Source organism: Xylona heveae, assembly GCF_001619985.1.
Source record: "Xylona heveae TC161 unplaced genomic scaffold L228scaffold_3, whole genome shotgun sequence".
Lineage (NCBI taxonomy): Eukaryota > Fungi > Ascomycota > Xylonomycetes > Xylonales > Xylonaceae > Xylona > Xylona heveae.
The window spans coordinates 1,792,659-1,818,342 of NW_017264195.1; the positions used below are offsets into that span (position 1 = coordinate 1,792,659).

At 47.2% G+C, this 25,684-nt stretch overlaps 11 protein-coding genes across 11 annotated transcripts; 7 read left to right on the plus strand and 4 right to left on the minus strand.

Annotated features, from left to right (window-relative positions):
* Window positions 1-1,009: 1,009 nt before the first annotated feature.
* Window positions 1,010-2,676, minus strand: L228DRAFT_252706 (aldehyde dehydrogenase; the record flags this gene model as incomplete). Its single annotated transcript, XM_018333708.1, has 4 exons — window positions 1,010-1,154; window positions 1,237-1,679; window positions 1,752-2,145; window positions 2,210-2,676. 4 exons carry the CDS (start codon window positions 2,674-2,676, stop codon window positions 1,010-1,012), a joined length of 1,449 nt encoding a protein of 482 aa, XP_018190050.1.
* Window positions 2,677-3,686: 1,010 nt separating this feature from the next.
* Window positions 3,687-4,016, minus strand: L228DRAFT_245442 (hypothetical protein). Its single transcript, XM_018332160.1, has one exon. It carries the CDS (start codon window positions 4,002-4,004, stop codon window positions 3,726-3,728), a length of 279 nt encoding a protein of 92 aa, XP_018190051.1. The 5' UTR covers window positions 4,005-4,016; the 3' UTR covers window positions 3,687-3,725.
* Window positions 4,017-5,373: 1,357 nt separating this feature from the next.
* L228DRAFT_252707 (glycoside hydrolase family 5 protein) lies at window positions 5,374-8,263 on the plus strand (the record flags this gene model as incomplete). Its single annotated transcript, XM_018333709.1, has 4 exons — window positions 5,374-5,456; window positions 5,559-5,976; window positions 6,057-6,771; window positions 8,241-8,263. 4 exons carry the CDS (start codon window positions 5,374-5,376, stop codon window positions 8,261-8,263), a joined length of 1,239 nt encoding a protein of 412 aa, XP_018190052.1.
* A 1,169-nt stretch (window positions 8,264-9,432) lies between these two features.
* Window positions 9,433-10,406, plus strand: L228DRAFT_237422 (hypothetical protein; the record flags this gene model as incomplete). The annotated part of the gene is made up of 2 exons (XM_018330932.1): window positions 9,433-9,553; window positions 9,676-10,406. The coding sequence occupies 2 exons, from the start codon at window positions 9,433-9,435 to the stop codon at window positions 10,404-10,406; spliced, it is 852 nt and encodes a 283-aa protein (XP_018190053.1).
* Window positions 10,407-10,761: 355 nt separating this feature from the next.
* Window positions 10,762-12,243, minus strand: L228DRAFT_245445 (hypothetical protein). Its single transcript, XM_018332161.1, has 3 exons — window positions 12,083-12,243; window positions 11,562-12,026; window positions 10,762-11,504 (listed from the first exon to the last, which is right to left on the minus strand). The coding sequence occupies exons 1-3, from the start codon at window positions 12,158-12,160 to the stop codon at window positions 10,845-10,847; spliced, it is 1,203 nt and encodes a 400-aa protein (XP_018190054.1). The 5' UTR covers window positions 12,161-12,243; the 3' UTR covers window positions 10,762-10,844.
* An 897-nt stretch (window positions 12,244-13,140) lies between these two features.
* L228DRAFT_98152 (hypothetical protein) lies at window positions 13,141-13,540 on the plus strand. Its single transcript, XM_018337029.1, has one exon. It carries the CDS (start codon window positions 13,229-13,231, stop codon window positions 13,460-13,462), a length of 234 nt encoding a protein of 77 aa, XP_018190055.1. The 5' UTR covers window positions 13,141-13,228; the 3' UTR covers window positions 13,463-13,540.
* A 184-nt stretch (window positions 13,541-13,724) lies between these two features.
* On the plus strand, window positions 13,725-15,028 carry L228DRAFT_245446 (Aldo/keto reductase). The gene is made up of 6 exons (XM_018332162.1): window positions 13,725-13,883; window positions 13,985-13,995; window positions 14,046-14,103; window positions 14,170-14,628; window positions 14,682-14,795; window positions 14,864-15,028. The coding sequence occupies exons 1-6, from the start codon at window positions 13,812-13,814 to the stop codon at window positions 15,014-15,016; spliced, it is 867 nt and encodes a 288-aa protein (XP_018190056.1). The 5' UTR covers window positions 13,725-13,811; the 3' UTR covers window positions 15,017-15,028.
* Window positions 15,029-15,921: 893 nt separating this feature from the next.
* L228DRAFT_266832 (hypothetical protein) lies at window positions 15,922-17,208 on the plus strand (the record flags this gene model as incomplete). Its single annotated transcript, XM_018334914.1, has 2 exons — window positions 15,922-16,842; window positions 16,945-17,208. The coding sequence occupies 2 exons, from the start codon at window positions 15,922-15,924 to the stop codon at window positions 17,206-17,208; spliced, it is 1,185 nt and encodes a 394-aa protein (XP_018190057.1).
* A 496-nt stretch (window positions 17,209-17,704) lies between these two features.
* On the minus strand, window positions 17,705-20,504 carry L228DRAFT_245448 (putative mitochondrial dihydroxy acid dehydratase). Its single transcript, XM_018332163.1, has 5 exons — window positions 19,921-20,504; window positions 19,764-19,861; window positions 19,697-19,704; window positions 19,516-19,623; window positions 17,705-19,461 (listed from the first exon to the last, which is right to left on the minus strand). The coding sequence occupies exons 1-5, from the start codon at window positions 20,074-20,076 to the stop codon at window positions 18,017-18,019; spliced, it is 1,815 nt and encodes a 604-aa protein (XP_018190058.1). The 5' UTR covers window positions 20,077-20,504; the 3' UTR covers window positions 17,705-18,016.
* A 726-nt stretch (window positions 20,505-21,230) lies between these two features.
* L228DRAFT_245453 (hypothetical protein) lies at window positions 21,231-24,121 on the plus strand. The gene is made up of 2 exons (XM_018332164.1): window positions 21,231-21,801; window positions 21,870-24,121. Exons 1-2 carry the CDS (start codon window positions 21,330-21,332, stop codon window positions 23,675-23,677), a joined length of 2,280 nt encoding a protein of 759 aa, XP_018190059.1. The 5' UTR covers window positions 21,231-21,329; the 3' UTR covers window positions 23,678-24,121.
* On the plus strand, window positions 24,096-25,482 carry L228DRAFT_245456 (40S ribosomal protein S19). The gene is made up of 5 exons (XM_018332165.1): window positions 24,096-24,154; window positions 24,352-24,415; window positions 24,562-24,622; window positions 24,747-24,991; window positions 25,320-25,482. Exons 1-5 carry the CDS (start codon window positions 24,125-24,127, stop codon window positions 25,364-25,366), a joined length of 447 nt encoding a protein of 148 aa, XP_018190060.1. The 5' UTR covers window positions 24,096-24,124; the 3' UTR covers window positions 25,367-25,482.
* Window positions 25,483-25,684: the final 202 nt, after the last annotated feature.

Sequence of the window (25,684 nt, forward strand, 5' to 3'; positions counted from 1 at the left end):
AGTTCGTCCTTGTCGGTCTTGTTAAATTCTCTATTCAAATCCATCCTGCTGGGGGAACAGCGCAGACACCAAGCCCAGCATATCACACACCAAAGGTCACATCCATCAAAGCAAAGGTGTATCTGCCTCCCTCCTTCTCGTTATATCCAGGTGGGCACGTTGAAAGAGGCGGCGGGGCGCAAGCGCCCTCAAAGGAAGAAAGAGTGGCAAAAATACGGTACCATGGATGGGAAGGCCTTTTTAGTCTAAACGTAGAGATAACCATCTTTGGACAACGAGAAACAGCTGGATATTTAAGGGAGGGGCTCGATGGGCAGACCGTAAGTGCAGACTCAGCACCGAATCCTCGAAAGGTCGTCATAAAACGAAAGGGAATCGGAAGAACATACGCGGTTCATTTTGACGGCTATGAAGCTCGGATTGGCGGCGATACACTTTTCTGGAAGGGAACGAAATCGGAGCTAGCTCTTATTCAAGATCGAACTCATTCCAACAACGGTAATCTGAAATTGATCTCCCCTAATCGGCCAGAAAAGGTCCTCGCCGTGTATCAAAACCGATCCGACCCAACCATCTTGGGTACTCTTAGCGTTTTGGAAGAATTCGAGGAAGGCGCGGGTGGTCTCCTGGAGGAGATAATTACGACCTGCTTGGCAATCGTTGTGGCCGAACGCTTGTCGCGTCGAAGTACTATTGGGGGTTTCTGGAAGCCAAGGGGTAGAGAGGAGTAGAAAGCAAAGGGGCCTCGGAGAGGCGATTGGGGCGCATAGGTAAAGAACATTTGGATATGAGCTCTTCATGGCGGTTGCTTTGGGCATTGAATGGTGGGCAAAAGTCTATGTGCGTTATTCATTTCCAAGATAAGAGATAACTGAAGGAATGTGACTGCTAATGATATTCGACTGTGGTGCATTTTTGCCTCATAAAGGGTATAAACTCTCTTCAGTGCATTGGGTATAATTCGGAAACAAAGTTGACCGCCCACAGGATAACTAGGGATTATAGTTTGTCAGTTTTGGAAAGTGATAGTCTTTGTCTTCAAAAATTCGTTCAAACCCCAGTCGGCATTGAATCGGCCGTAGCCGCTACTCTTAATGCCACCATGGGGAAGACTAGGCTCGTCATGGAAAGTCATTGCATTGATATGCACAGCTCTGGGTCAAGTTAGTAGCCATAATTTCTCCACCTAGACGTGGCCATCTTTCGACCCAGCCAGGACACAACTTTGTTACTTACCCGCTCTCTATCTGCTTAGCAACGCGCAAACCAGTCGCTAGATCCTCGGTGAAGACAGCGGCACTCAAGCCATATTCTGTGTCATTCGCAATGGCGACAGCCTCAGCTTCATCCTTGGCCGCAATTACACTGACAGTTGGGCCGAATGACTCGATATAGAAGATGTCCATTTGATTGGTGACATTCTGGAGCACTAAAGGTCGCATCTGAGCAGATGAAGTCTCAATTTCCTCTATTTTTCCAAATAAGAGGTTGGCACCTTGGTCGAGCGCTGAGTCAACAAGCTGGCGCACCTTGTTTACTGCTGCGCTATTGACAAGGACTTGAGGAGGCTGGTCGTGAGGAAACATCTCATTTAAAGCCGCCTTTAAATGGTCACCAAATTCTTTCTCAATTGAAGCTTCAACAATAATGCGTTCGGTACACATGCATGTTTGACCGCTCTAGGTGACGTGTCAGAGTGAGACAGAGGTTACTTTGGCGACGGCAAAATAGAGGGTGGTTGGAAGACGTACATTCAGGAAAGAACCCAGAACACATTCTTTCGCGGCTTTCTTGAGGTCGGCACTCTTCAAGACAATTGCGCTCGCCTTGCCTCCAAGCTCGAGTAAAACAGGCTTCAAAGACTTTCCAGCCATCTCCGCAATAATTCTACCCACTGCTGTGCTGCCTGTAAAATTGACCTTTTTTACAAAAGGATGTTTAATTAAAACTTCGGTAATAGCCGCGGCGTCCTGAGGCCGGTGATACAAGACATTCAAGCATCCTTTGGGAAGGCCGGCATCTGCGAAGACTTTTCCAATTGCCCAAAAACATCGCGGTGTGTTTTCAGAGCCCTTGAGGACGACTGTGTTTCCCGCTGCAAGGGCAAAAACTGCAGCTCTGAATCCAAGAATGTATGGAGCGTTCCTACAATTCTGACTTGAGCACAATGATTGGCAGGAGGGAATGCGAAGAAGCATGTCAAACTTACCATGGCGCGATCCCGAGGACAACGCCATAGGGTTCTCGCGAGACCAAAGCCGTCGTGCTTTCATCCAGAGTGGACGGCAGGCTTCCCTGTATGGCCGCAATTCGGCCGGCTACATCGCGTATGATTTCCGCGCTTACCCCAATGTTTATTTTTTCAGAGAAAAATTTTGTGGCGCCGACCTCATCTTGCATATACTTGGCGAGTTCATCTGCTCTCGATTCCAGAATTGCAGCCGCACGCAACACTATGTCACGCCGCTTGACCGCACGTGTACGCGCCCAATCTGGGAAAGCAGCCTGAGCAGCTTCGACAGCTTTAACAGCCTCGACTTCCCCAGCACTGCAGCTATACGATACTAGCTTTTGGGTAGAAGGATTTTTTACCTCAAAAGTTGTCTTGGTGCTTATTTCTTGACCGTTTATCAACAAGGGAACGGCGTTTACCGAGGAGCTGATCCGATCGATCATATTGATGTTGCTTCGTATTTTCACAACGAAGGAAAAAGTTAATGTAATCAGTGGCTGGGCAATACCCGTTTCCGAGTCAAAATATTAGTTCAATTCAAGTACGACCGGAAGTGATCGTTGCCTGGTGGACTCTTGGAGAGTTGTGGCGGACGGTAGCGTAATCCAACGCTTGGAGAAGATGTACAAATCGGTCGTGCCATGGCATAGCTAACACTTGCAGAGACCTCCGGGTGGCACCAATTACCCCTCTGTGAGCGACGTTGGAAAAGCGGAGTCATTGTTTTGGTTTACTATAGCGCGAGAAACTAAAGGTCTAAGCTAGGTCATTCACTTATCCCTTACTCCGTAAGTCCTGGCGAAGATAGAGCGAAAGGTATCTCTCTCATCGTAAAACGCACTGCACTCGGTTTAAACAATTTTTCGGAGTCTTACAAACCTTATGAGAAGATTTTCAGGGTTTAGATTTGAATTTCAACTGCTAACGAAATGTGTATCATATCTTCATTCAGCCACAGATTATCGTCAACACGAGGTGATTCTGCTATGGGGTTACGTTGTAATGGAACGGCGTTCTCCGCATTTGGTTGAAACGCGACGTTAATAATAATCTTGCTAGAAGAGGGCAAACAACAAGCAGCTCCACCAGTGGAAAACGAAGCGAATTGTGGGGGAAAGTTCTCTGCCAGCCGAGGTACTGTGGAACTGTACGTCCTGACGTTCGACTCGGCGACTCTGCAAGGAAGTCGTCACTTGGCAATTGTAGTCCTGAAACAGTGCAAGCAAGACCCATGGTAACTCTATAGTCATTCTCTATAACTTATGAGTTGTTCTAGCCCATTTTTCAGCCATGTTGTTTTCTGAGCCAACGATGCGGTGAACTGTTTTACTAATCTTATTCATAATCATACCATTATGCACGTGAAGAGGGAGTTTTATGTCGTTACCGCTCTTACAGCAGCGCATCCCTGTCTTGAGGTGTCAAACAACTACATTTAAGATCTAAGGGTAAAGGCCGATGGCAGTTTCTCGTACTGTTTTAGGAAGGTCTGTCAAGATCCGGTTCGCTTCGGACCAGAAGAGCTGGCATTGCATACGGAACTCCGTCGTTTCATAACTGACAGGGAAATGTGCTCATCTGCGCTCCCAGCTAGAAGTAATCCCTGCTTTTGCTTATGCCGGGGGGAATATTTGTTTCCAAGGCAGCGATGGCCCCGTATAGTATCCTCGCTGACCACATGGCTTTGCAAAGACTGATCGACAGAGATCTTGTGTTCGACGCAGCAGGGATAATAACATTCACGATGATCTGTGCATTTGGGAGCGGTCATATGTTGAAAAGTATTCCAAAACTGGAAAAGGAAATGGAATATCAAAAAGAAATCATGGCGATGGATCAAAAGGGCAAGTATGGCAGTGTTGTCGCGACATAAGAGAGCAAGTTTTTGAACTGCAGTTCGGACCACTTAAGCCATGCAAGGTTGCGTGTGACCGTGGAAACTCAATTGCCCGACTTCAAATGACTGATCCTTTTCAAAGTCTTCATTACTCATTCGAACCATGACGCATGCAAATGAGTTGGTAGATTTTTGGCATTGCAGCGACATGAATCTAAGCGACAGAAATTTCTTATTGGGCAGCTGACTGAGGGGCGTTTTGAAGCTTGGGCGGAGCAGGGAAAGAACAAGGTTGGTGACCAGTAAGGATCATCAAAGCCGACTATTGCCGGCGTCGCCGCCCCAGCTCACGAGGATGATCCGGGAGCAAAAGAGATTGTCATCAAAACTGTAGGTGATGCCGGTAGAAGCAATAGAAGACGGGGCTTGCATGATCTGGTGGTATAGCCGTCTCAAGATTCGATTGGGCGCAGGCAGAATGTCACCCTAAGGGTTCCATCCCATGAACAAAACAATACCCCGGCGCGCACATCCCCACCCAATCCCTCAGCCTTGGAAGGACAAAAGGCGGGGAAGTCTAAATGGTTTGGGATCGCTGATCCTCTCCCAAGGGCGAGTAGTTTCTGCATCTTTCTGTTTACTCTAACGTCCTTAGATCCACACTCTATTGGGCGTCGCGAAAGGTCCTGGGCTTGGCCGACCAACTCACCAAGGACGTATTCAGGTTAGCTAGGCTCCGAACTGATTAGAACAGTGAGCCCGGGCGAATCCACACCTGCCACCTGCCATCTGATCCTAGGCATCCTTCACTACGCCGTCGCCGTCATCCCTTTGGCCTGATTGGCTCGACCGCGATGATTTGCTAGACAGTTTCAGCGAAGGGTACCTGGCGGAGTTTCGGCCCAGAGGACCCTTTTGTTTTTCTACCCTCATTGTCGTCATGGCCATGTTGCTGCGACCTCCCCCGCCGCCAATGATCACCTGCAACTGTTTGCCAGCTAAAGGTGAGAGCGGATGGTTAAGGGATGGGCCTACAATAATGATGGCGTTGCCAAGGATTGGCATGTGCTGGCGCTCTACTTAAAGGAGCCAAGGAATGCTCGTGGGGATGAAAAACATTCCAGATTGAATTAACTAATTCGTCCGACGCGAAGCCAGGGAGTGAATTGCAATTTTTTTGCTCATCTGCCCTTTGCCTCTTATAGGCAGCTATATGGCCGCATCTCAAGAAATTTTATGAGCTTCGAACAATCTTGAATGCAGTTTGCTCCCTAGCCATTGCAATCATCATTGACCCTTCACGATGTTTTTCAGCCGTCTGTCACTCGGCAAGCTAGCTGCAGTCGCTCTATTGTCTCCAGCTTTAGTGTTGACCGCCCCTACACTGTAAGTTTGCTCCAATTTACCATTGCTTGTTTTTTTATTTATTTATTTAATTTTTTTTTTTTTTATGTTTGCTATTTGGAGAAGCTTTCTGACTGGCTGAAGCCGGCTGGTTAATCGTGACGTGTCATGGGATTACAACGACGGTATTGTCCGTGGCGTGAATCTCGGTGGTTGGTTTGTCCTGGAGCCTTGGATTACACCATCAATGTTCCCGGATGATGGTAGCGCTGTGGACGAGTACACGCTCTCTCAAATTCTGGGCGGTGATGCTCAGACTGTCCTGAGCAACCATTGGAATTCTTGGATTACCCAAGACGACTTTAACCAGATCGCCGGGGCAGGGCTCAACCATGTCCGCATCCCGATTGGATATTGGGCTATCGCGCCTATTGCCGGTGATCCGTACGTCCAAGGCCAGCTGGACGTGCTTGATCAAGCTATTGGATGGGCTCGAGATGTGGGCCTTAGGGTGATTATCGACCTTCATGGAGGTAAAGTCAAGCACTTTACTCTTGATTTCGTTGGTGCTGACCAGATATAGCTCCCGGCTCTCAAAATGGTTTTGACAACAGCGGCCATTATGGTCCTGTCGAATGGCAGCAAGGTGACACGGTGCAACAAACCTTGACTGCGATCAGGGGCCTGGCCGAACGCTATGCGAATCAGGCCGACGTTGTCACAGGCATCGAACTGGTCAATGAGCCACTCGGACCAGTGATTGATCTAGATCAGCTGAAGCAATTCTACTATGATGGATGGGGGACAATTCGCGACAGTAATACATATACCGTCGTCGTGATTCATGACGCCTTTGAGCAACCGGTGGAATTCTGGAATGGCTTCATGAACACTCAAGCGGGCGTCAACGATGTGATGCTTGATACTCACGCATACCAAATCTTCGATGACGGACAGGTGGCCATGGATCTATCGGGCCATGTCTCAACAGCCTGTTCCTTTGGCACTAGCGAGGTCAGCCCCACCGATAAATGGACGATTGTCGGGGAATGGACTGGTGCCATGACAGACTGCGCCAAGTGGCTCAACGGACTCGGAAAGGGGGCAAGATATGATGGCACATTCCCTGGCAGTACTTATGTTGGAAGCTGCGACGGCAAATATACTGGCACTGTTGCGGGATTGTCGGACAGTGATAAAGCCAACATTCGCCAGTACATTGAGGCACAGATGGACGCATACGAGCGCCGAACCGGTTGGTTCTTCTGGACTTGGAAAACGGAAAGCGCCCCTGAATGGCATCTTCAGGACCTTCTCGGCAATGGCGTGTTCCCTCAACCCCTGACCGACCGACAGTGTAAGTGATGTCTAAAACTTGGGAAACAATTTGCACATGATGGCTAACGTGGCATCTTAGATGGAGACCAATGCGGTTACTGATTGCGTGGCATTTTTTTTTTTTGGACCATCTGGTTATGATCACTTTTTGATACAGCAAAGGATTCTCGGCATCAAATACTTGCAATCTACTCTGATCTCACGACTCGGCCAAAGTAAGGCTCGACCCCGACACAAAAATTCCTGAGAGATATCGGCTCTCTTCTGTCCGTGCCGTTCGAAAATATCATTCTTTACGTCTATAAAGGCTTCCTAAATCCCCTGGCGGCAAATCCTTCGGTTCTGCGAATGAGGATTCTATACTTGACTGCATTATCTTCATCGGATACCTTGCCGTTAAGAAATGGTGGCATTATAGCGGCCTGGTTCCAGCCGAAATCGCTGTTTTTCTTTGGGTGTACAGTTTGTGTACATATTCTATTCAGCCATACAAATTTAAATTTTTTCGCAACATCATCCTAATGCACTTGCCATACAGTGAACGTTAGCTTGCACTTATCCAGCTTACCTGATACTGAAACCACCAATATTCAGCTTACAAGACAGTGGCGCATAAGATTGTGTCTACATGTAATTCTCAAATCAAATATAATCAAAACACGTTTCTTATTCATCCATGGGAGATTGGAAATTCTCTGTGCGAAAACATCTTATTCTGCATCCCAAAAGGTCCACTGCATTCCAAACTCAACAGTTCCAACAGCTCCCTTGCCGAAAGAGGAGTTTGTTAGATCTCGGTTATAGCAGGCGGTTCGGAACGGGCGGGTGCTAAGCTTTGCCAATCGGCCTCTCGGTCTCAGCTAGAGACTTAGCTCCCGACGGTGCCGTCGAACCAGCATTCCCCGGATCATCTTACGCGTCCTGACCTATCCGCCCTTGCTGGTTTATTTTGGTTTTGGCGAGCATCATTTTTCGTCAGGCATGCTTTGGATAATTTCATTGTGCACTATTCTGCTGAATTGAACAATAAGCTCCAGCAATTCCAATCGATAGGTTTGGACAACGGAATTCTCTCTTCACAAAGCGGGTGGCAAATAACTAAGACAAAAAACGAAGCGAAGCGTTCGTAAATACTGCAGTCCATGCCTATCAAAAATGCTCAATTCATTTTTCGATAATCAAAAACAATTCAAAAGATACTCACGCCATGTCCTGCGATTCAACATGCCTGCTGGAAAGTTAAGATGGGCCGGGCCAGGCCAGTATTGCCACTCCATGTATTAATTCAGCAATGAAGACCTGAAGCCTGACTCTTCCATATTTAAGAGGAAACACGCGTCTATAATACATATAATTGGAAATTGTGAAGCCTCTCAGTCACCGCATAGCTAAAGCTGTGTTTGCAACGACTCGACGAGCTTCTTCAGAGATTTGTAGTGTTTGAACACATTCTCCTCCCGGTCTAACATTAATATTTTGGTCGAAAAGTTTTACCAATTTGCCAAAGGTGAATCGAGGTTTGTATCACAACATAAGTTCGTACGCGCGCCTTCCGCGCCGCATATTATATTGCTCTGTCCCAAACATTAATTCTGGCAAATCATGCTCATCTCCCCCGATGAGGATAAGCGTCCGTATCTTGCAGTTGGTCCGTGCTATTGTTTGGGTCACACCGCCATCCAGGACTATTCATGAATTGGTAAAGATACCTAGGGAGGTATCTTCAGACAGAAAGTTGTAGGAGTAGCTCATTCTGCCTTGGCTGCTGTAAGATCTAGGTAGATACAAAGCAGTGCATTACGAAGCCAATGGTCCCTGTAGCGAGATCCTATTTCCTGTGTAGCCCCTGTATTGACTAGGGCAATTCTCTAATTCCGGTAGTGATTACAGTATCTATTGTAGGTTTTGTGGTGTATTGTCCTATTTTTGTTCATATTCATGGGTAATTTTATCCTAATGAGAATTTATAATCCAAAAGCAAAATTCATAGATAAATTCAAGAACGTGATAACCAACGTGCAGCAAAACGTAAAGATACTAATAAGGTAAAAGGGAGTTGCAATTTTATAGAAGCGGACACTGTTCTCGGATTCTATTTTGCGTAATTTATCGTTTGTTCTCAAAGCCAAAAAACTGTAAGGCGGACTGTGTATGGGCTGGGGAAAGTGTGAGTACGATTCTTTTCCTATCGGTTTTGGTCATGGTGGATGAGAGTAAAGATTTGTCACAAGATAATAACGGTATTCAATATCTAGCTATGCCGCGTCATGTCTCTGTCAAAATATATCAGGTCCGTAGATGATGTTATAGCCAGACTGTAAACGTACGGAGGTTACCAAAAGCCGACATCGCCGACGCTATCTGGTCTTCGCCAATTGCAGTAAAGGAACTCGATCCCGCTAATTTCTGACCAGCTTGGCACAAGGCCGCCTCTTGACATTCATCCTCACCCCACCAACCTGACACTTCCCAAGCTGTCAGATAATAGCAGTCTCCAAGAAAGCTCAAAAAATATCTTAAAATCTGACTAAACATGTGCTGGATCTCTTTTGAAATGCGAACCTCTGATAACGGATTCAATTGAACCCTCTAATTTCTGACTCGACGTCCTGTCTCATTGAAACTGCTTGTTGTGAACGCTATCGGCGAGCTACCGAGAGTGATCGACCACCAGTCCAGCATGCCTAGTGATTTGGAAACCAGATTACAACATGGCCACGGGGCCGTTGATGACTGGACCAGAACAGAGGATAAGGATCTTCGCAAGAGGATACAAAATAGGCTTGCTCAGCGGAAGAGACGTATGTACTGGACATCACTTCGTTCTTCTACGCTTTCATTGCTTTTCGGTTATTTTCGTTACATACAGGATTGCTTATTTTTAATTTCGTTGATATGACTCTGACACCAAAGATTGAAATAGGGGAAAAACTAGCTCAAACACATTTCCGGGCGAAGCGGCGAAACCGTGCAGTGGGTCGCGAAGAGGCCGATGGGGATAGCAGCTCTGCTTCTCCTTCTGAGGTCATTGAAACAATCAACCCCCAGCGCATTGTCTCATCATGGAACAAGAATGATAGCGTGGGTTTGAAAATTCAGAATATGATCGTCGCCACGGGGTTGGCAGAGCATCGATTCATCAGACTAGCCCAATATTCTCTCCTTCGGGCGTTCGTTTCGAACGCAGCAATTCTGGGACTCAGCCCAGCTTTGTTGGCAGACGACGAGTCCATCTCCCCCTGGACTATTTCGAATCCTTTCAAGCCTGCGGAATATGCGACAGAATATCCGCATACACTCCGACCGACCCACATCCAACTGAGCACATATCATCACCCGTATATCGACCTCATCGCCTCACCTAACTTCCGAGACAATATACTCTTGGCTATGTTGACTGATGAACAAGAGGATCAGTTTTGCCATGATTTCTCGAGCGATGCGGTCAAAATCTGGGGCAGCCAGCCCTGGAATCCAACGGGCTGGGAAATCTCACAAGAATTTTTAGACAGATGGTCGTCCTTGATTGATGAAGGTACCATCCGAACTTCCAATTTCTGGCGACTAGAGAGAGGCGAGCGCCCATTGGCACTACCAGCACCCTCGACGACATCTGAAACCGATAATCAATTGATCGCAACAGAGACCTTCTAAAGCCTCGCATCTTTTTCCGATGAAGTCCCATAGACACGCCGAATTCTTGGGAGAATTCTGAGCGGTTTTCGTTCCTTGGATAGAGGCTCAGAGTTGCCGTCGTTCTCTTGAAACACGATTCTCTTGAGCATTCACATCAATGGTATCGCTCCTTTAATGGCAAGAATGTCGCATACCCTGTCCCTTTTATTTGGCTAGTCGTTGAAATTCCTCGGTCAGCGAAACCCTCGAACGAGCTGGTAGTGCCCTGTCCCGGATGAATTTGCGTCAAGGCCGAAGTGCATCGCAGGAACTTGATCACCATGTAATCAAGATTCAAATGTGCTAACAAAGGGTCATCGAACGGGTGTGAAACCGGAAGTTTAAATGCAATTACTTTTGGTATCTATATTGCGAGAGTCTATGACATCACATCATGGAAATATTCATAAAGGGATCTCAAATCTGCAGATTCCCCATGTCCGCATTTGGCGTATCTTCGGTATCCTCAGCCTCCTCCTCTTCGTCAAGGTCTTCCAACGGAAATGTCAGAATAGCTGCTATTCCTCCCAAAGCTTCAAGCCGCTTTCCACTTTCGTGCTGGCTGCTCAATATGCGAACCTCGCCGCCCTCCTCGTTAACCCTGTCTACCAGAGAAACCCATCTTCGCCGCTCACTCACGCTTTGCGACCGGAACAAAGAATTGGAAATCAGAAGGATTCCACCACCTCTTCCAACCGCACTTTTATCAACTGCTTTGGAAACCTCATTCGGCCCATACCAGGCCCTTCCGTCGTCTTTCCTTAGGAGTGTGAAGAAGTCATCCATAAGTCGAGTCTCTCGAGCGTATTTTGTATCCTTCAAGCGAGCCAGCACTTCTGGCGACTTGAGAACTTCGTTCAGGGAATGCAAATGCCCTGAAGATGAGTGGACAACAAGAAAGTTCGACTTGTTGGCGAGCAATGCCTTGTCGCCCGTAGAGGTCGCGGTGTCGATTATATACTTCTGGAAGCTTGCAGCAGTAAATCCGGGGGAGGCGAGGAGAATAGGTTTTGGCGCGGATAGATCTACGTGTCGCAGAAGGGTTTCAAGTGTAGTCTCAAAGAACTTCGTCAAGCCCTGTTGAAGTTAGAATCCTAACAAGTCAACTGAAACCAAGTCTGTTTTTCCTCTAACCTTGTCGTGATCTCCTGATCTTCCCTGCCTCTTCCGCGGAATGTTTGACTCTATACGTTGTCGCAAAATTGTCTGGTGCTCGGTAATTAAGCAAATATTGGCAAGACCCTCTTGCATCACCACTGCTGCAATATCCGCTCTCTTCTGGGGGTCAATAGCCTCCCGTATCACGTCCAGCGCGACGCTGTCCCACCCTTCGCCTTTTTCCAAGGTAAAGTTCCTCTGTAGCTCCAGATCAAGCGTATGATATTGACCGATTTTGACATATTTGTTTTCCTCCGCGATTCGACCAGCAACATGTAGCTGTCCGGCTTGTGGATCGAAATCAATTCCAGTAACACGAATGGAAAGGGTCGTTTGCACCCGATGCGAGGCAGTGCTGCCAGTCGAAGACTCTGTTGTCACTCTGCGGAGTGCGGAAGCTCGAAGTAGATCATTTGGTCGTATCAGGTTGTAGGCGTGCCACTATCCAATGTGAATAAGATGAATTGGTAGATTGTTCCGTCTCAAAGCTTCCTTACCATGTCCTCGGGTTCTTCCGGGTATAGCGTTACGCTTCCAGAGCCATCGCGCTCTATATTTTGCTTGATTAGCCTCATGGCTGAATTTTCTTTTGTTCAAAAAAAACACAGGCTATGCGAAGTTCGAGAGGGGCGTTTGTGAGATTGGAGGGGTAGAAATGCTTTCTCGCGAGGTCGGGTGTTATTTGGGTCGCTGACGTTGTTTCTCACCGAAGCACTGCCCAATCGATAAGATGGGGGGCCGACCCTAGGATCAGTACGCCAGTGACCCTCTGCTAGCTATTTGTCCCGTTTCTCCAAGCTATTGTTGATTTCTCAGATCTTAATTCTTGCCAACAACAACTTCTTAAAGGGATTTTTGAATACGGTTTTACTGATCAAGAATTCCATAGCGTGAATTCTTTCAATTTCCTGCTGTTTCGCATAATGTTTTTTTACTTCCATTCGCTATTGTCTTATTATGTCAATGGCATTCGTAATTGTCCCCTTTTTGCTCCCTATTGATGATACCATAACCTATTGGTTGCGCAAATGCTTTTTTGTATATTGAGATGAACAATTGTAAAAGATCTAATCATATATCAGGATGATGATTCCTTTCCTTCATTCCCTCGGAGATGGAATTTCTTTGGTGATTAGCATCCGAGATGGATGCGAAGACGCCTCCTAGGTTCCTGTTTCGAGAGCAATTCTATGCCAAAAATGGGACACGTTATGTAGTGAAAAACTACGTTAATGAAGCGACGGGAGAATTCAGGACAAATATATTCCTGCAGCCGCCGAAGCAAAATGAATTCAGGACACCTGAGAGATATGTTCCTCCTCATCCTTTTTGGCTGGTAAGCAGAGGGTCAGAACAAAATGTAGTAACGAAAATTAATGGTGGGATAGGACCAAGAGGAAGATGATCACAAGGCTCATCACGGCTTCAATATCAGCACCGATCCACGTCGACCGCCGAAAAAGCGCAAGCGGCGTCTTTCTCCGTTTAGCTTGCAGCAGCGAGGATTTGTAGGAATAAGTAGAAAATATCATGAACGTATAGTTGCGGTAAGTGTGCTCCTCATAAAGTTAATAATCAAGACACATGCTGATGTTTGGAAGATCCAATGCCAAAAAGTACTAGACGGATTGCTCAAAGATGTAATGAAAGCGTACGATGCGAAGAAAGAACAGGAAACGGAGCAGGCTCCAGAAAATGACCCAAATTGCAATGGCTTTTGTGAGGAAAGGAGAGGCCGAAAACAAACGAGGTCATATTCGAGTGGTGTCCTTAACAGGCCTCCATTGACAGCGACAAGAAAGGGCTCTCAGATGGATAACGAGGATGAAGAAGTTATTCTTTTTAAGGGCAGAGGGGCTCGAAGGATGACAATTTAGGCACTATTTCGATGACGAGCTTTCAATATTTTCTGCATGATCTTGTAGCAATTGTAGCCTTGAATTGTAATAGGGAGCAGATAAGAGTCTAAGTGGGATCTCATAAGCCAACTAGATCTATTTGGTTAAGACTATCGTTAATCAATCAGTTAAGTCTGGATTACGTGATAGGGAACGTGGAGTCCAACCGCCATGTAATGACGTTAGCGCAACCCAGATAAAGCTTACCATTAGAGCTAAACACTCATAATAAAGGCCACATCTCCTACAATGAAGCATGTTTAAATCTTTATCAAGGTTAAATCTTTTCCAAGCTCATATCAGGAATTTCAGTACGATACCTACGAAAATGACCAAGTTTGACATCAACACAAAATACAGCCTACCTTCAGGCTACGAAATTCCAGTGCTCGGTTATGGAGTAAGTTCCCCGAAAACAATTGAAGCGTAATAGCAATGATGCGTCTCGAGAAACATATGCGCGGTACTTTGCAATCATACTAAATTAATTTTCACTTTCAGGTTTATCAAACGTATGTGGTTGAACAATTAAATTTGGCATTCAATTCATTAATTTGTGCAGACCCGCCGACCAGGCTGAGGAGGTCACATCCTACGCACTGAAGCTTGGGTACCGTCATGTTTGTCGCCCGTCTCTTGGACCCTCTTTCTGATTGCGACATGCTGTTAACAAAACCATATTATAGGTCGATTCTGCAGTCGCCTATCGCAATGAAGAGCCGTCGGCCGCAGCGCTCAAAAAGTCAGGTATCCCGCGGAATGAACTATTCTTCACCTCAAAAGTTCCTCCGAAGCAGATCTCTTACGAAGGAGCCAAGGACGCAATTAAGGGCACGTTCGAGCGTACTGGACTAGAATATATCGATCTTTACCTACTCCATGCTCCTTATGGAGGCAAGGAGGGACGTTTAGGTGCCTGGCGCGCTCTTGTTGAAGCACAGCAAGAGGGTAAGATCAGGTCAATCGGTGTATCAAATTACGGGGTGCATCACCTACAAGAGCTGGAGGATTATATCAAGTCTGTCGAAGCGAAAGAAGGAAAGGGCAAAGGTGGTGTCATCAGTGTTGGGCAGTATGAGCTTCACCCTTGGCTCACCCGTCCGCTTCTCGTGGAATGGTGTAAGGCCAGGGGTATTATCCTCGAGGTACGATCCTACTCGTCAAAAGGTAGACAACTCGAGAGACTGACAACGAACAGGCATATGCTCCCATAACAAGAGGCACTCGGTTCGAAGATCCTGCGCTGCAGAAGCTAGCCAAGAAATTCAACAAGTCTCCGGCGCAGATTCTTTTGAGATGGAGCTTGCAGAAGGTAAAGCGATTTTTTTTCCCTCGTTGCAGCATTGGTTTGGTTATTAATACTAATTTCGATGCTTATAGGGTTTCGTGCCGTTGCCCAAGTCTGTGACCCATAAGCGTATCGAGGAGAACGCTGATATTTTTGACTTTGAGCTTTCTCGTGATGACCTTGACAGTTTGACAACGAACGAGTATTCTCCATGCTGCTGGGACCCTACTACCAGCCAGGATTAAATCGGTCATAGGTTTTGCTTGATCTCTATATTATTTCTTAAGAATGGAAAAAGATATTTGCAGAATTTTCTTGTATCACTCTACTCAATTTTCCAAAAGTCTCTGTAAAACACCATACAGTATTGGGATCCTTTGTTATTACTGGGCGATCCTAGGTAGTGCAGTAGAGATGCATGGTGCATAATATGCCTCAGCTCTACAGAATCATAACGCTGTGACTATGAAAAAAAGCTCGTTCTAATACTTCGTACCAAAATGACGAGACCACAAGCTTTTTACAACACCTCTCGGCAGATGTTATCATCTTGGGTCGTATATTTTACGTTTGTAAACACCTGGGTTTTATTCTATTGACTACAAAAATATTTCTTTTTACTTTCAAATGCTTATACATCTTTATAAAAGCTTTCAAGAATTCTCACGTTCCAATATAATTACAAAAATAAAACTCCCTAGATCCTCATCGAATAATGTCAGTACACTGCAGAAGCTTATTTTATTCTCCCTGTTTTGTATATACGTCGACGCCAACCTCCAAGGTGCCCAGGTTGCCCCTCCAGTTCTCGCTAAAGAGCACGAGGCAGAGGTGCAGTATCACCGGATCAATGAAACACCGATGCCGACCAAAACAACATCCCTCCCAATTCGTCACCCTCGCTCACAACCTCGTGATGTTTATTCACGATTCACGCGATTTTTTGTGTCGTCTTCTCTGATACATCCTTTGCTTGTGCGCTATTTACGTTTGGTTTTTGCCTTGGAAGTCTGTGCTGAGATGCATTTGCACTTCCAAAAGGAAGCCTTGGCTACGCGTGCTATGCTTTAGTGCTTGCATTCTTTGCTCGGCGCTCTCCACGAGTCTGGAATCTGTATCGGGCCACAGCGGGGCGACATCTGTAGGAACAATGCCCGGGGAAGACTCTTACTACAAGCCACAAACAAGTCGACAGGCCAAGCGTGCAGCAAAGAAATCGACGAAAAGCATATCCGAGGCCGAGCGCCGCAAACTGGTTCGTGCTCAAGAGCTGCATGAAAGGGCGGAAAGGCTGCGAGAAAAAGAAAGACGCCGGCAGGTAAACGCTCAGAAGCGGAAAGAAAAAGAGCAGCGCGATCGAGAGACTCGAAAACGTACAGGTGTCGTCGACCAGAATGCGTCCAAGTTTCCATCCTCGCAGCAAAGCCTGGCAAAGTTTTGGGGTCCTATGGGAGCCGCTCAGAAGGAAGTTGACGTGGATGATGAAAATAAGGAAAATATATTAGATGCGATGGAGAATTTGGACGACCAAGATTCAGCGTGTGCAGATGTGGAAGAACAATCCGATGGTGAAACCAGCGAGGAGGGCACCAGCTGTCTTTTGAAAGGCGACAATTCGAGTGATACGGCGGTTAGCAAAGACGCGGAGGCCGATCATAACGAGAAGCATGTCCGTGGAGAAAGACAGCCTCTAGCAGAAGTCAGCGCTGCTGCAGTGTCTCAAACTGACCGGCCCATCGACAAGTCGTCTCAATCTTCAGATGATCGATCGAAGTGTGGCAGAGACACGAAACAACAAGAGACGCCTCACTTGTCAGACGATTTTATATTTTATGATCTCGAAGACTTCTTTGTTAGCGGAACCCAGCTTCAGCAGGAACTAGCCAAAGCTTCTCCGCCGACACCTCGACATCAGGTGCAGCGAAGCCCGTCGGCTTGCATTGAGAAGAATGCTTCGATGCCACCACCGCCCGTGCCCTCCACAAGACAACCAGAAACAGCCATCCCGGCCTTGATTTCCTCGCAGGATCTCGAATTTTCAGAGGAGGATTTGCAAGAGCTTTTCAGCACTGTGAGTGAATCGAATTTTCTTTGTCCAGCCACGTTTGAAGTCTCTCAATGCAGCTGCGCTGTTGATGAAATTTTACACATTCCCGTGCTAAAACCTTTATAGGAGAAAATAGATTCGGGTAATTCCAATGATTCCGCATCGAAACGTGAGACAACAACTGCAAAGGAATCGAAGACGGAAGGTTCAAATTTAAATACGACCCCACAAGAGCCAAAAGAATTGCCTAAAGCGCCCTCGGCACCCAGCATGCCTGTTTCGGAATCTCAAGCAAATCAAGCGACTGAGACTTCTTCTTCTTCGCTCCTCTTCTACACGGCCGAAGATTTTGAATTTTCATCACAAGAGCTCCGCGACTTACTTTCCTGACAAATTTTACTGCAACCGAAGATGATATTCTTTCTATCTGTCTTTTCTTATCTTATCATTTCGCAATATTTTCATTTCACAAGGGGACAAGAGTCAAGAACTCGCGGCATCCTGTCTTCCATCTGAAGTTAACAGACTGCGTTATTTACCTATCTCGTTTCACAATCTCAAGCATAGCGCTGGCGTCCAAGGTACATCCGGAAATCATAAGGTCGATATGGCATCGTTTAATTACAACGACAACACTGGAGTTGGAAGATGGAAATCAAATTGGTTTTTCTTAAACATGCTTACCTTTTCATTTTTTTCTTTCTTCTCTTTTTCGATATCAAGACTACATCAAAACCTTTTTGGGAGTTGAATCACTTCTGATGGGATTTCTCAATTCTACATATGACACATCATGGCTTCATTTCCGGCAAAGACCATTTTCGGAGATAAATAAGTACCTGCACGGAAACTTGAGCCAAATAAACAAAAATCATTTCTTGGTTCACCTCGCACAAATATGAAACGCTGGATTTCAAAGATTCTCTAATTATAATGAATTTAATTTGATTATTCCAGTCGACCACTAATGGCGACCGGTGAAGAATTACCGAAACCAATTTCTCCCGCTCAGACAGTCTAAGAGTTTAAACCCGGAATCACATCCCTGCACATACAAACCTACAGAATATCTTGAAGTCGAGAAAATATTTAAGAGAAACACTCGAATCCAAAGCAACACAAGTTTCACCGAAAAAGGGATTATACGACCGGAAAATAGAAGGATTTGATAGCCGATCCTTATTGTAGATTCCTTCTCTTAAAACAGGTCGGTCATAGCGCCTCTGCTCGCGTCTGAAACGAGTGCAGCGTACTTTGCCAAGACGCCGCGAGTGACGGGAGCACGCGGGGGCTTCCATTCCTTGAGTCGCTGCTCAATCTCTTCACTGCTAATATGCACATTAAGCTCCTTATTGACAGCATCAATGGTAATGGTGTCGCCGTTCCGGACAATGGCAATGGGTCCACCGACAGCTGCCTCAGGGACAATGTGGCCGACGATAAAGCCATGACTGGCGCCAGAATACCTGCCGTCCGTGATCAAAGCGACATTGTTGAGTTTGGCACCCATGATGGCTGCAGACGCTTTCAGCTGTTCCGGCATACCGGGTCCACCTTTGGGGCCTTCGTAGCGGACGACGAGGACGAGATTCTCGCCATGCTTGATATCGCCGCGTTTGAGCGCGACGTGGAGATGGGATTCCTTGTCAAAGACCATGGCTTTCCCAGTGAACGATGTGCCTTCCTTGCCGGTGATCTTGGACACGGCTCCGCCAGGGGCAAGATTGCCCCGAAGGATCTGCAAATGGCCGGTTGCTTTGATCGGATTGTCAAGCGGCCGAATGATGACCTGGTCTTGTGGCAGGCTGGGGAAGGACTCAATGTTCTCAGCGAGCGTCTTTCCAGTTACTGTTGGAATGCCGCCGTCAAGGAGCCCCGCCGCGACTAGCAGTTTCATTACCGAAGGGATGCCTCCGATTTCGTACAAATCTGCCATGTAGTATTTCCCTGACGGCGCAAGGTTTGCGATAAATGGGATCTTGTCGCTCACGCGCTGAAAGTCGTCGATTGTCAGATTGACATCTGCGGTATTGGCCATGGCGAGAAAATGCAGAACACCGTTGGTGCTACCGCCAAGGGCCATTGTCATGACCATGGCGTTTTCAAAGGAGCGTTTTGTGAGAAGTTCACGAGGCTTGATGTTTTTCTCCATACATATCTTGATTGCTTCTGCTGCCTTGTGACATTCCCGCATCTTTGCAGGAGATTCAGCTGGAGTGCTGGAGGAGCCAGGCAGGGTGAGACCCATTGCCTCTATGGCCGTGGCCATGGTGTTTGCTGTGTACATTCCTCCACAAGCGCCGGCGCCTGGACACGCGTGACGCTCAATATCACTCAAGATATCGTCCTTGGACTGGGATTTGTCGTCCGGATTCGAGAGCGTGCCAAAGAGATATGCGCCATGAGCTTCGTAGCATGTCGAAATGTTGATTGGTTTCCGAAGCAAATTGCTGTAGCCTACTAGGATTGTTCCTCCATAGATCATGAGAGAGGGCCGATTGTGGCGAGCCATTCCCATGACAACACCTGGCATGTTTTTGTCGCAGCCGGGGATCGCAATGCACGCATCGTGATGCTGAGCGCAGGTGACAGTCTCTACACTGTCTGCGATGATCTCACGCGTTTGGAGCGAGAAGCGCATGCCTGAATACAGTCAGAATATTTTGGACAGATGAGATTAAGCGCAGGGAGTATAACCTTCTCCACCCATGGTGATAGCATCTGATACTCCAATAGTATTGTATTGCCATGCAACCATATCCTGCTTTTGCACAGCACCTTTTACGGTTTTTCCGAGATCCAGCACTGAATAATCCGAAAAGTAGTTATTAGCCACAATCTTTCCCGGATAACACAATATTTAATACGAATGACTTACGATGCATACTGGAATTCTCGTCAGCGCTGGATCCATCAGATCAATTGTAATCGGCTTCATTTCTTACTTGCAAGGATTGCCTTCCCACCATACCGATGCCACACCCACTTGGGGATAGTTCTTCATTGCTTCCTTGGTCGAAATCCCAGCTGCGTACAGCATTGCCTGTGAACAGTCTTTGATTGGCATTGAACCTATACAGAAACTCTAGTAGCGATTCCTACCTGTGCGCCAGGAAAGTCATGGTCTTTTGTGACGGTTGAGGAATATTTATTTAGAGCTGGCTTGCCGTCTCGTGTCGCGCCATCTGGGAGATGTGGAAAGTCAAGAAACTTAGGCACTTCAGGTTGCAATTCCTTTTCTTTATTGGAGAGATCCATTATGGGCCAATTGGACAAATCCAAGCAATCCAAGTTCTAGTATCGACAGAAAATTTGGAGATTTTGATTTCCACAAGAGCTGTCTAGCTTGCAATTCCGAATGCGGCTTGCGCAGGGAGACGTCAACTTATCAATCAGGCGCAGGGCCCCGGGAAACAATAGATTGTGAGGTTACACGATATCTTTTTCACTATCACGTCAAGGTCGGAAATCGTCGAAGGCTTTTAAAGCTCCATATCTTGTGATGAAGAGTCAATCTCCTTTGCTGTGCCGTGTCAATTGGCCGATTTCTGCCCCACAAAAGCTAGAGCAATGATTGAATAAGACGGCACTAGCCCCGCCATTGACAGAGCGAGAGAGCCGACGAGTTCAGCGAAATATTCGATAGCGGCTGCGTTGCCCCTCCTTTCCCCTCAGTATTGATCATGTCATTGGGGTTGTAGCGCAATGGCGGGACTGACGGCCCGCAAGTTCGGGGGGTTGACACCGAGCATGAGACGGGTGCTGTGCAAATAGATCTGCTCTTATTGGGTCTATTACCCTCGTACCCTCGTACCCTCGTAACCCCGTGTTTCGGGTCGTCATAAGCGATCGCCGTTGCCGTTCAGAGGATTAGTGACAAACCCATGGGGAACTTGGACCGAGCTCTGAGACTTGTAGTGCAGCCTACTCCTCTATATTCGAATGGAGACTTTGGAGATATGCGTGGATTGCACACTATGTAGTAGACATATGGTTCAAGGTATTTCAAATACTTCAAGGTTTACTGAAATATCTGCTAGGCGTTGGCTTTCCATGTATTCAAGGTCATCTCGTGGCAAGTAATAATACGCGTTGGGGAATAGTTAAGAGACTGAGAGGCGTTGTTATCGATAAAGGATGACTAATCCATAACTGAAACGTCACCTAATGTTGCGCTCGCAGCTGAGAGTAAATGTCAATCATAATCCCATGGTGTGACTTTGTTGACAAGTCCAGATATCCATTTCATCGTAAACCATAATGGAAGAGCAATAAATTATATACTGCAATATCACATCCATATTGTGTGCTGTTTAAATGCTTAGTTCTTTAGCCTTTTCGATCATCACCTCATGCTCCGTGTTCGAGTGGCTTGATGTGGCTTCCCCAAACAAACGAGCATCAGCTCCTTCCTCCCCACGTCATTGGTCGCGGGCTAAAATCGCTCGCGGGAACACAAAAATTTCAGGCTGCTGACATTTTATGGAAGTAACACTCGGGTCTGCATGGAGATGGTAGGCGCCTCCTGGAGACGCCTGTCTTCTTGCTATGGCTTCGTTGTCTGCACCTGCCTCGCTTTTGCGCGTGCAGCAGAAAATTCCGTCGCCGCCGCCGCAGCAGCAGCAGCAGCAGCGACTGATACAACCGTAACTACCCCGGCTGGAAGGCTTCCAGCATCCATGGACGCTTTAAATCGTTCCTTACAAGCCGCGCTATCTGTATTCCTGCGATGTTTCCGACAATTGGTTCTATCTCTTCACCAGACTCTTGCGCGCGCCTGTACTGGCCAACTCAATATCACGGATGTCGTCCGACTTACAGTCCTCTGCGGCGTTCTTCCTGGGATTTGGCTGATGAAGCAGCGCATCTGTGGAGCCGACGACAACTCAGCTATGGCGCAGCGCTCGTCTCTTTCTGCGAAAGGCAAGGATGACAGAACCATAGATGGTGACGACGGCACTGCCAACGTTAAATCCTCAAATGGTAAGTGAGCCCTCTCGATCCAGCTCTCTCTTACCGCCACAAATGCTTATTTGGCGTCATTTCCCAAGATTTGTCGGTTGAAGGAGACCCTCCGTTATTGAAAAAGCATTCTTTCTGGAGAACTTACGTAGCACCCGTCCCGAACATCCAGTATCGCAAGATTCGTATCTTCTACAAAAATCACCCGCAAATTGACAAACTGCCATCAAAACCGCGCCCCATGCCCTTGTTGGTCTTTATTCATGGATTGGGAGGCTCGATTGCCCAATTTGTGCCGCTTCTCAACAGTCTAGTCAATATAGCACCTTGCCTCGGAATCGATCTTCCGGGCTGTGGCTTGTCCGAGTTTGCACCCACGTCTTGGCGTGCGTATTCCATAGATGCGCTTGCAGATCTGGTTGCTGCAGTGATTGCAGAGTATCGCGACCAGTTCGCCGATCAGGGCGTGATTCTCATTGGCCACAGCATGGGATGCTCGATCGCAACCTTGCTTGCTTCGTCAACATCGAAACACCCAAGCCAATTGTCAAAGCACATTTTGGGCTTTGTCGCCATATGTCCGCAATCATCACCACCGCCTCCGGAGAAAGTATCGCTTTTTCGCAAAGCATTAAGCATTCCCACCCCCATCTTCGATCTGTGGCGACGCTGGGACCGCCGAGGTGGTACGGAAAGCCCAAGCGTTCAGCGGTTCGTTGGCCCTGATGCAGATCTGGACACCAAGAAGCTGCAAGTGCTTTTTAATGAACAAAGCAAAACGGCAGTGTGGAGGCGTATGGCGTGGGGAGCCCTGCCACGCTATCATAACGGCATTGCCAAAGGAGGGTTGCCTGGAAAAGACACTTGGGCCGGTCTTGACGTGCCGGTTCTTCTTATCGCTGGAGATTCAGACAAAGTCACGCGGCCAGAGGAGGTTGACAAGATCGAGGCCTTTTTACGGAAGCCTTCCTCGACCGATGAATGCAAAGCGAGCATCTCATTACCGGACTCGGCCGCGCCAATCGACACTGCTATCTTTGAAAAAGCTGAGGACACGAGCGAGCAAAAGGAGCCGGACCACGACAAACTTCCAGGAAGAGATATTGACGAGAGCCTTGCTAGTAGTAGCTCGATAGAGCATACCCCTCCGTCCATTTCAACCGTGGCATCCTTGAAAAAACCACCAAAGGTAATTAAAGTGATAAAACTACCATCCCCGGCCTCACATGCTTTGCTCTATTCCAGATCTACCACTAGGACCCTCATTGGCTTGGTGACAAGCTTCCTCTCTAGTAGTGTGGACTCACGCCTCTCGCAAGGCTGGCAGCTTCTTCATCTATCGACAGGAGGAAAGTGGGATGTCAAAAACTTGGTCAAATGGCAGGCCGTTGAACCTGTTTCGGGCCCCATTGGAGGAGTTTTCCGAGCAATGAAGACGCTTCGAGCAAAGGATGAAAAGCATTGTCCAGAAGTATTTGTAGACGAGTGGGATGGAAAGGTGAGTTGCGTGGTCGATATAAGCTTAGATACGCCGGTATATGATACTGCAGAACTCGAGAATGGCGGAATTCATTACCACAAGTTTCCTACTGTCAGCAAGATTCCGCCTACGGTGAACGAAGTGAAAGACTTTATTCTCTTGATCGACAGTCTCAAGGGTTTGGCTCCTGATGGAGATGGAGGAGAAAAACCTCTTATCGGGGTACACTGCCACTACGGGTTCAACCGTACCGGCTTCTTCATTGTTTCTTATTTAGTGGAACGGCAAGGCTTCAAACTCCAAGACGCCCTCGACGAGTTTAAAAAGCAACGGCCGCCCGGCATACGACATGATCACTTCATCGATACACTTTTTATGAGATACTGTTCCGGGTTAAAGAGACATCCAACGTTATGATTTTGGAAATCCTTGAACTTGCCGCTGCATCGGTCGCTACTTTACTGTTTAGAAGCGGTTGGGGAGTTTTTCTGGTGGACATTCAAGGCGTTGGAAACTCTTCAAGAGGATCGGAATAATTCGCGAAGTGAACTGAATCCATTGTTTTAAATTCTTCAGAAGTCATACTTTTACAATTGGCGCTCATAAACAACAATTTCACGAGGCTCATCACCAGTAAATACGTGACGTTGGATATTGGGAGTATATTCACAGATGTAGCACAATACTAGAAGTTCGTTAGGGCTATAAACCCTGTCTCGCCTAAAGTGGTCTAGCGAAGTTCCCACACAATCCGATACTCGCGAAATTGCAGATTGGCCAGCCCTCCGCGACGACGACGACGACAAGAGAACCTTCCTCGACACCAACGGCCCAGACGCTTCTCAATCAAAAAATACCGCCAAAATGCCTGGTGTCACCGTCCGCGATGTCCAGGTACGTGGAAATTTTCCCTGCCGAAATGATATATATTGGTTGTCAAGAGGAGGAATGCCGCGCCATAATGCGACGATGGGCTCCGAGCCGAGGGAATCACGACCTTTTGAGGCAAAATCAAAACCGGGAATTATGGATATTGGCAGAATATAGGGATTGTCTCGGTGTCAAGGCTAATTTTGGTTTCTGAGTTCTAGGCGAACAAGTTCATCGACGCCTACGCTGCGTTCTTGAAGAGGCAGGGAAAGCTTCCCATCCCAGGTTCGTAAAAACCCGATTCGACATAAAATCCACACGATATACCATTACGGACGCAGACGGAATTTTGTTTTTCGGCATCGGACATTTTATATTAAAACCGACACAAGTTTGGTAGAGAATACGGCTGATGGAGAAACGCATAATAGGATGGGTTGACACCGTGAAGACCTCCAACGCCAAGGAGCTCCCTCCTCAGTCGATTGACTGGTACGACATCCCCGCACCCCATTAGGTTTTGACGTGTGTTGGAATTTTCTGTGCGCACGAAGCACGATGATGCAGAGGACTTTTATTGAATGACGACCCAAGACTTACACGGCCTGATTGATAGGTACTACGTCCGCGCTGCCGCCGTCGCTCGTCACATCTACCTCCGCAAGACCGTCGGTGTTGGCCGCCTACGGAAGGTTCACGGCTCGCAGAAGAACCGTGGCAGCCGGCCCAGCCACCACGTCAACGCCTCCGGTGGCGTTGACCGTAACGTTATGCAGTCGCTTGAGAAGATTAACGTCCTGGAGCAGGACGAGGAGAAGGGCGGTCGTCGCATCTCCCAGAGCGGTCAGCGAGACTTGGACCGTGAGTTTGGCCTTTTCTACGATGTTTTATGGATGTGAAACCTTGAGATGTGGTCTGGAAGGAAGGCAACATGAGAGACCGAGCTTTGATACCAGGACATGGATCGGAAAGGAGTTCTTGGAGATATCGGCCTGAACACCAGTACAGTTCAGCTTGTTACATTTGGCACCAAGATCTTGATTTACTCTCGATCGAAGAGGATCATGGCGTAACGGTCATCATAACCTCACAGCTCGAAATCATGAGTGCTTCCAGAAACATTCTCAAGGGCTTCTCATTCACGGACATAAACCATGGGAATTTGAAACTAACAGTATTCGCGCTATAGGTATCGCCCAGACCACCCTCGAGGCCGAGGAGGAGGACGAGGAGTAAATCTAAAATTTGGCGAAACGGAAAAAGTGTCTCGAATCGCGCGCTCGGGTCCGCTCGGGGGAAGGTAAGACGGAATGGGTCGGGGTTGTGCATATTGCATTGACAGAGGGACCGGGTTGGCTGGCTATACTACCTGATTGATTTTATTTCTTCTTTCTACATGCATTCGGAGTAATAGCAAGCCCTCTCCCTCACTCACGATTCTCGTTCTCAAATCTTACATTCCACTTGGCTGCGAGGTGTATAATCATGAACCATTCCAAAAAAAAACCCTCTATGATGTGCCACGTTATAACTGTGTTTTGCCATTTGAAGATA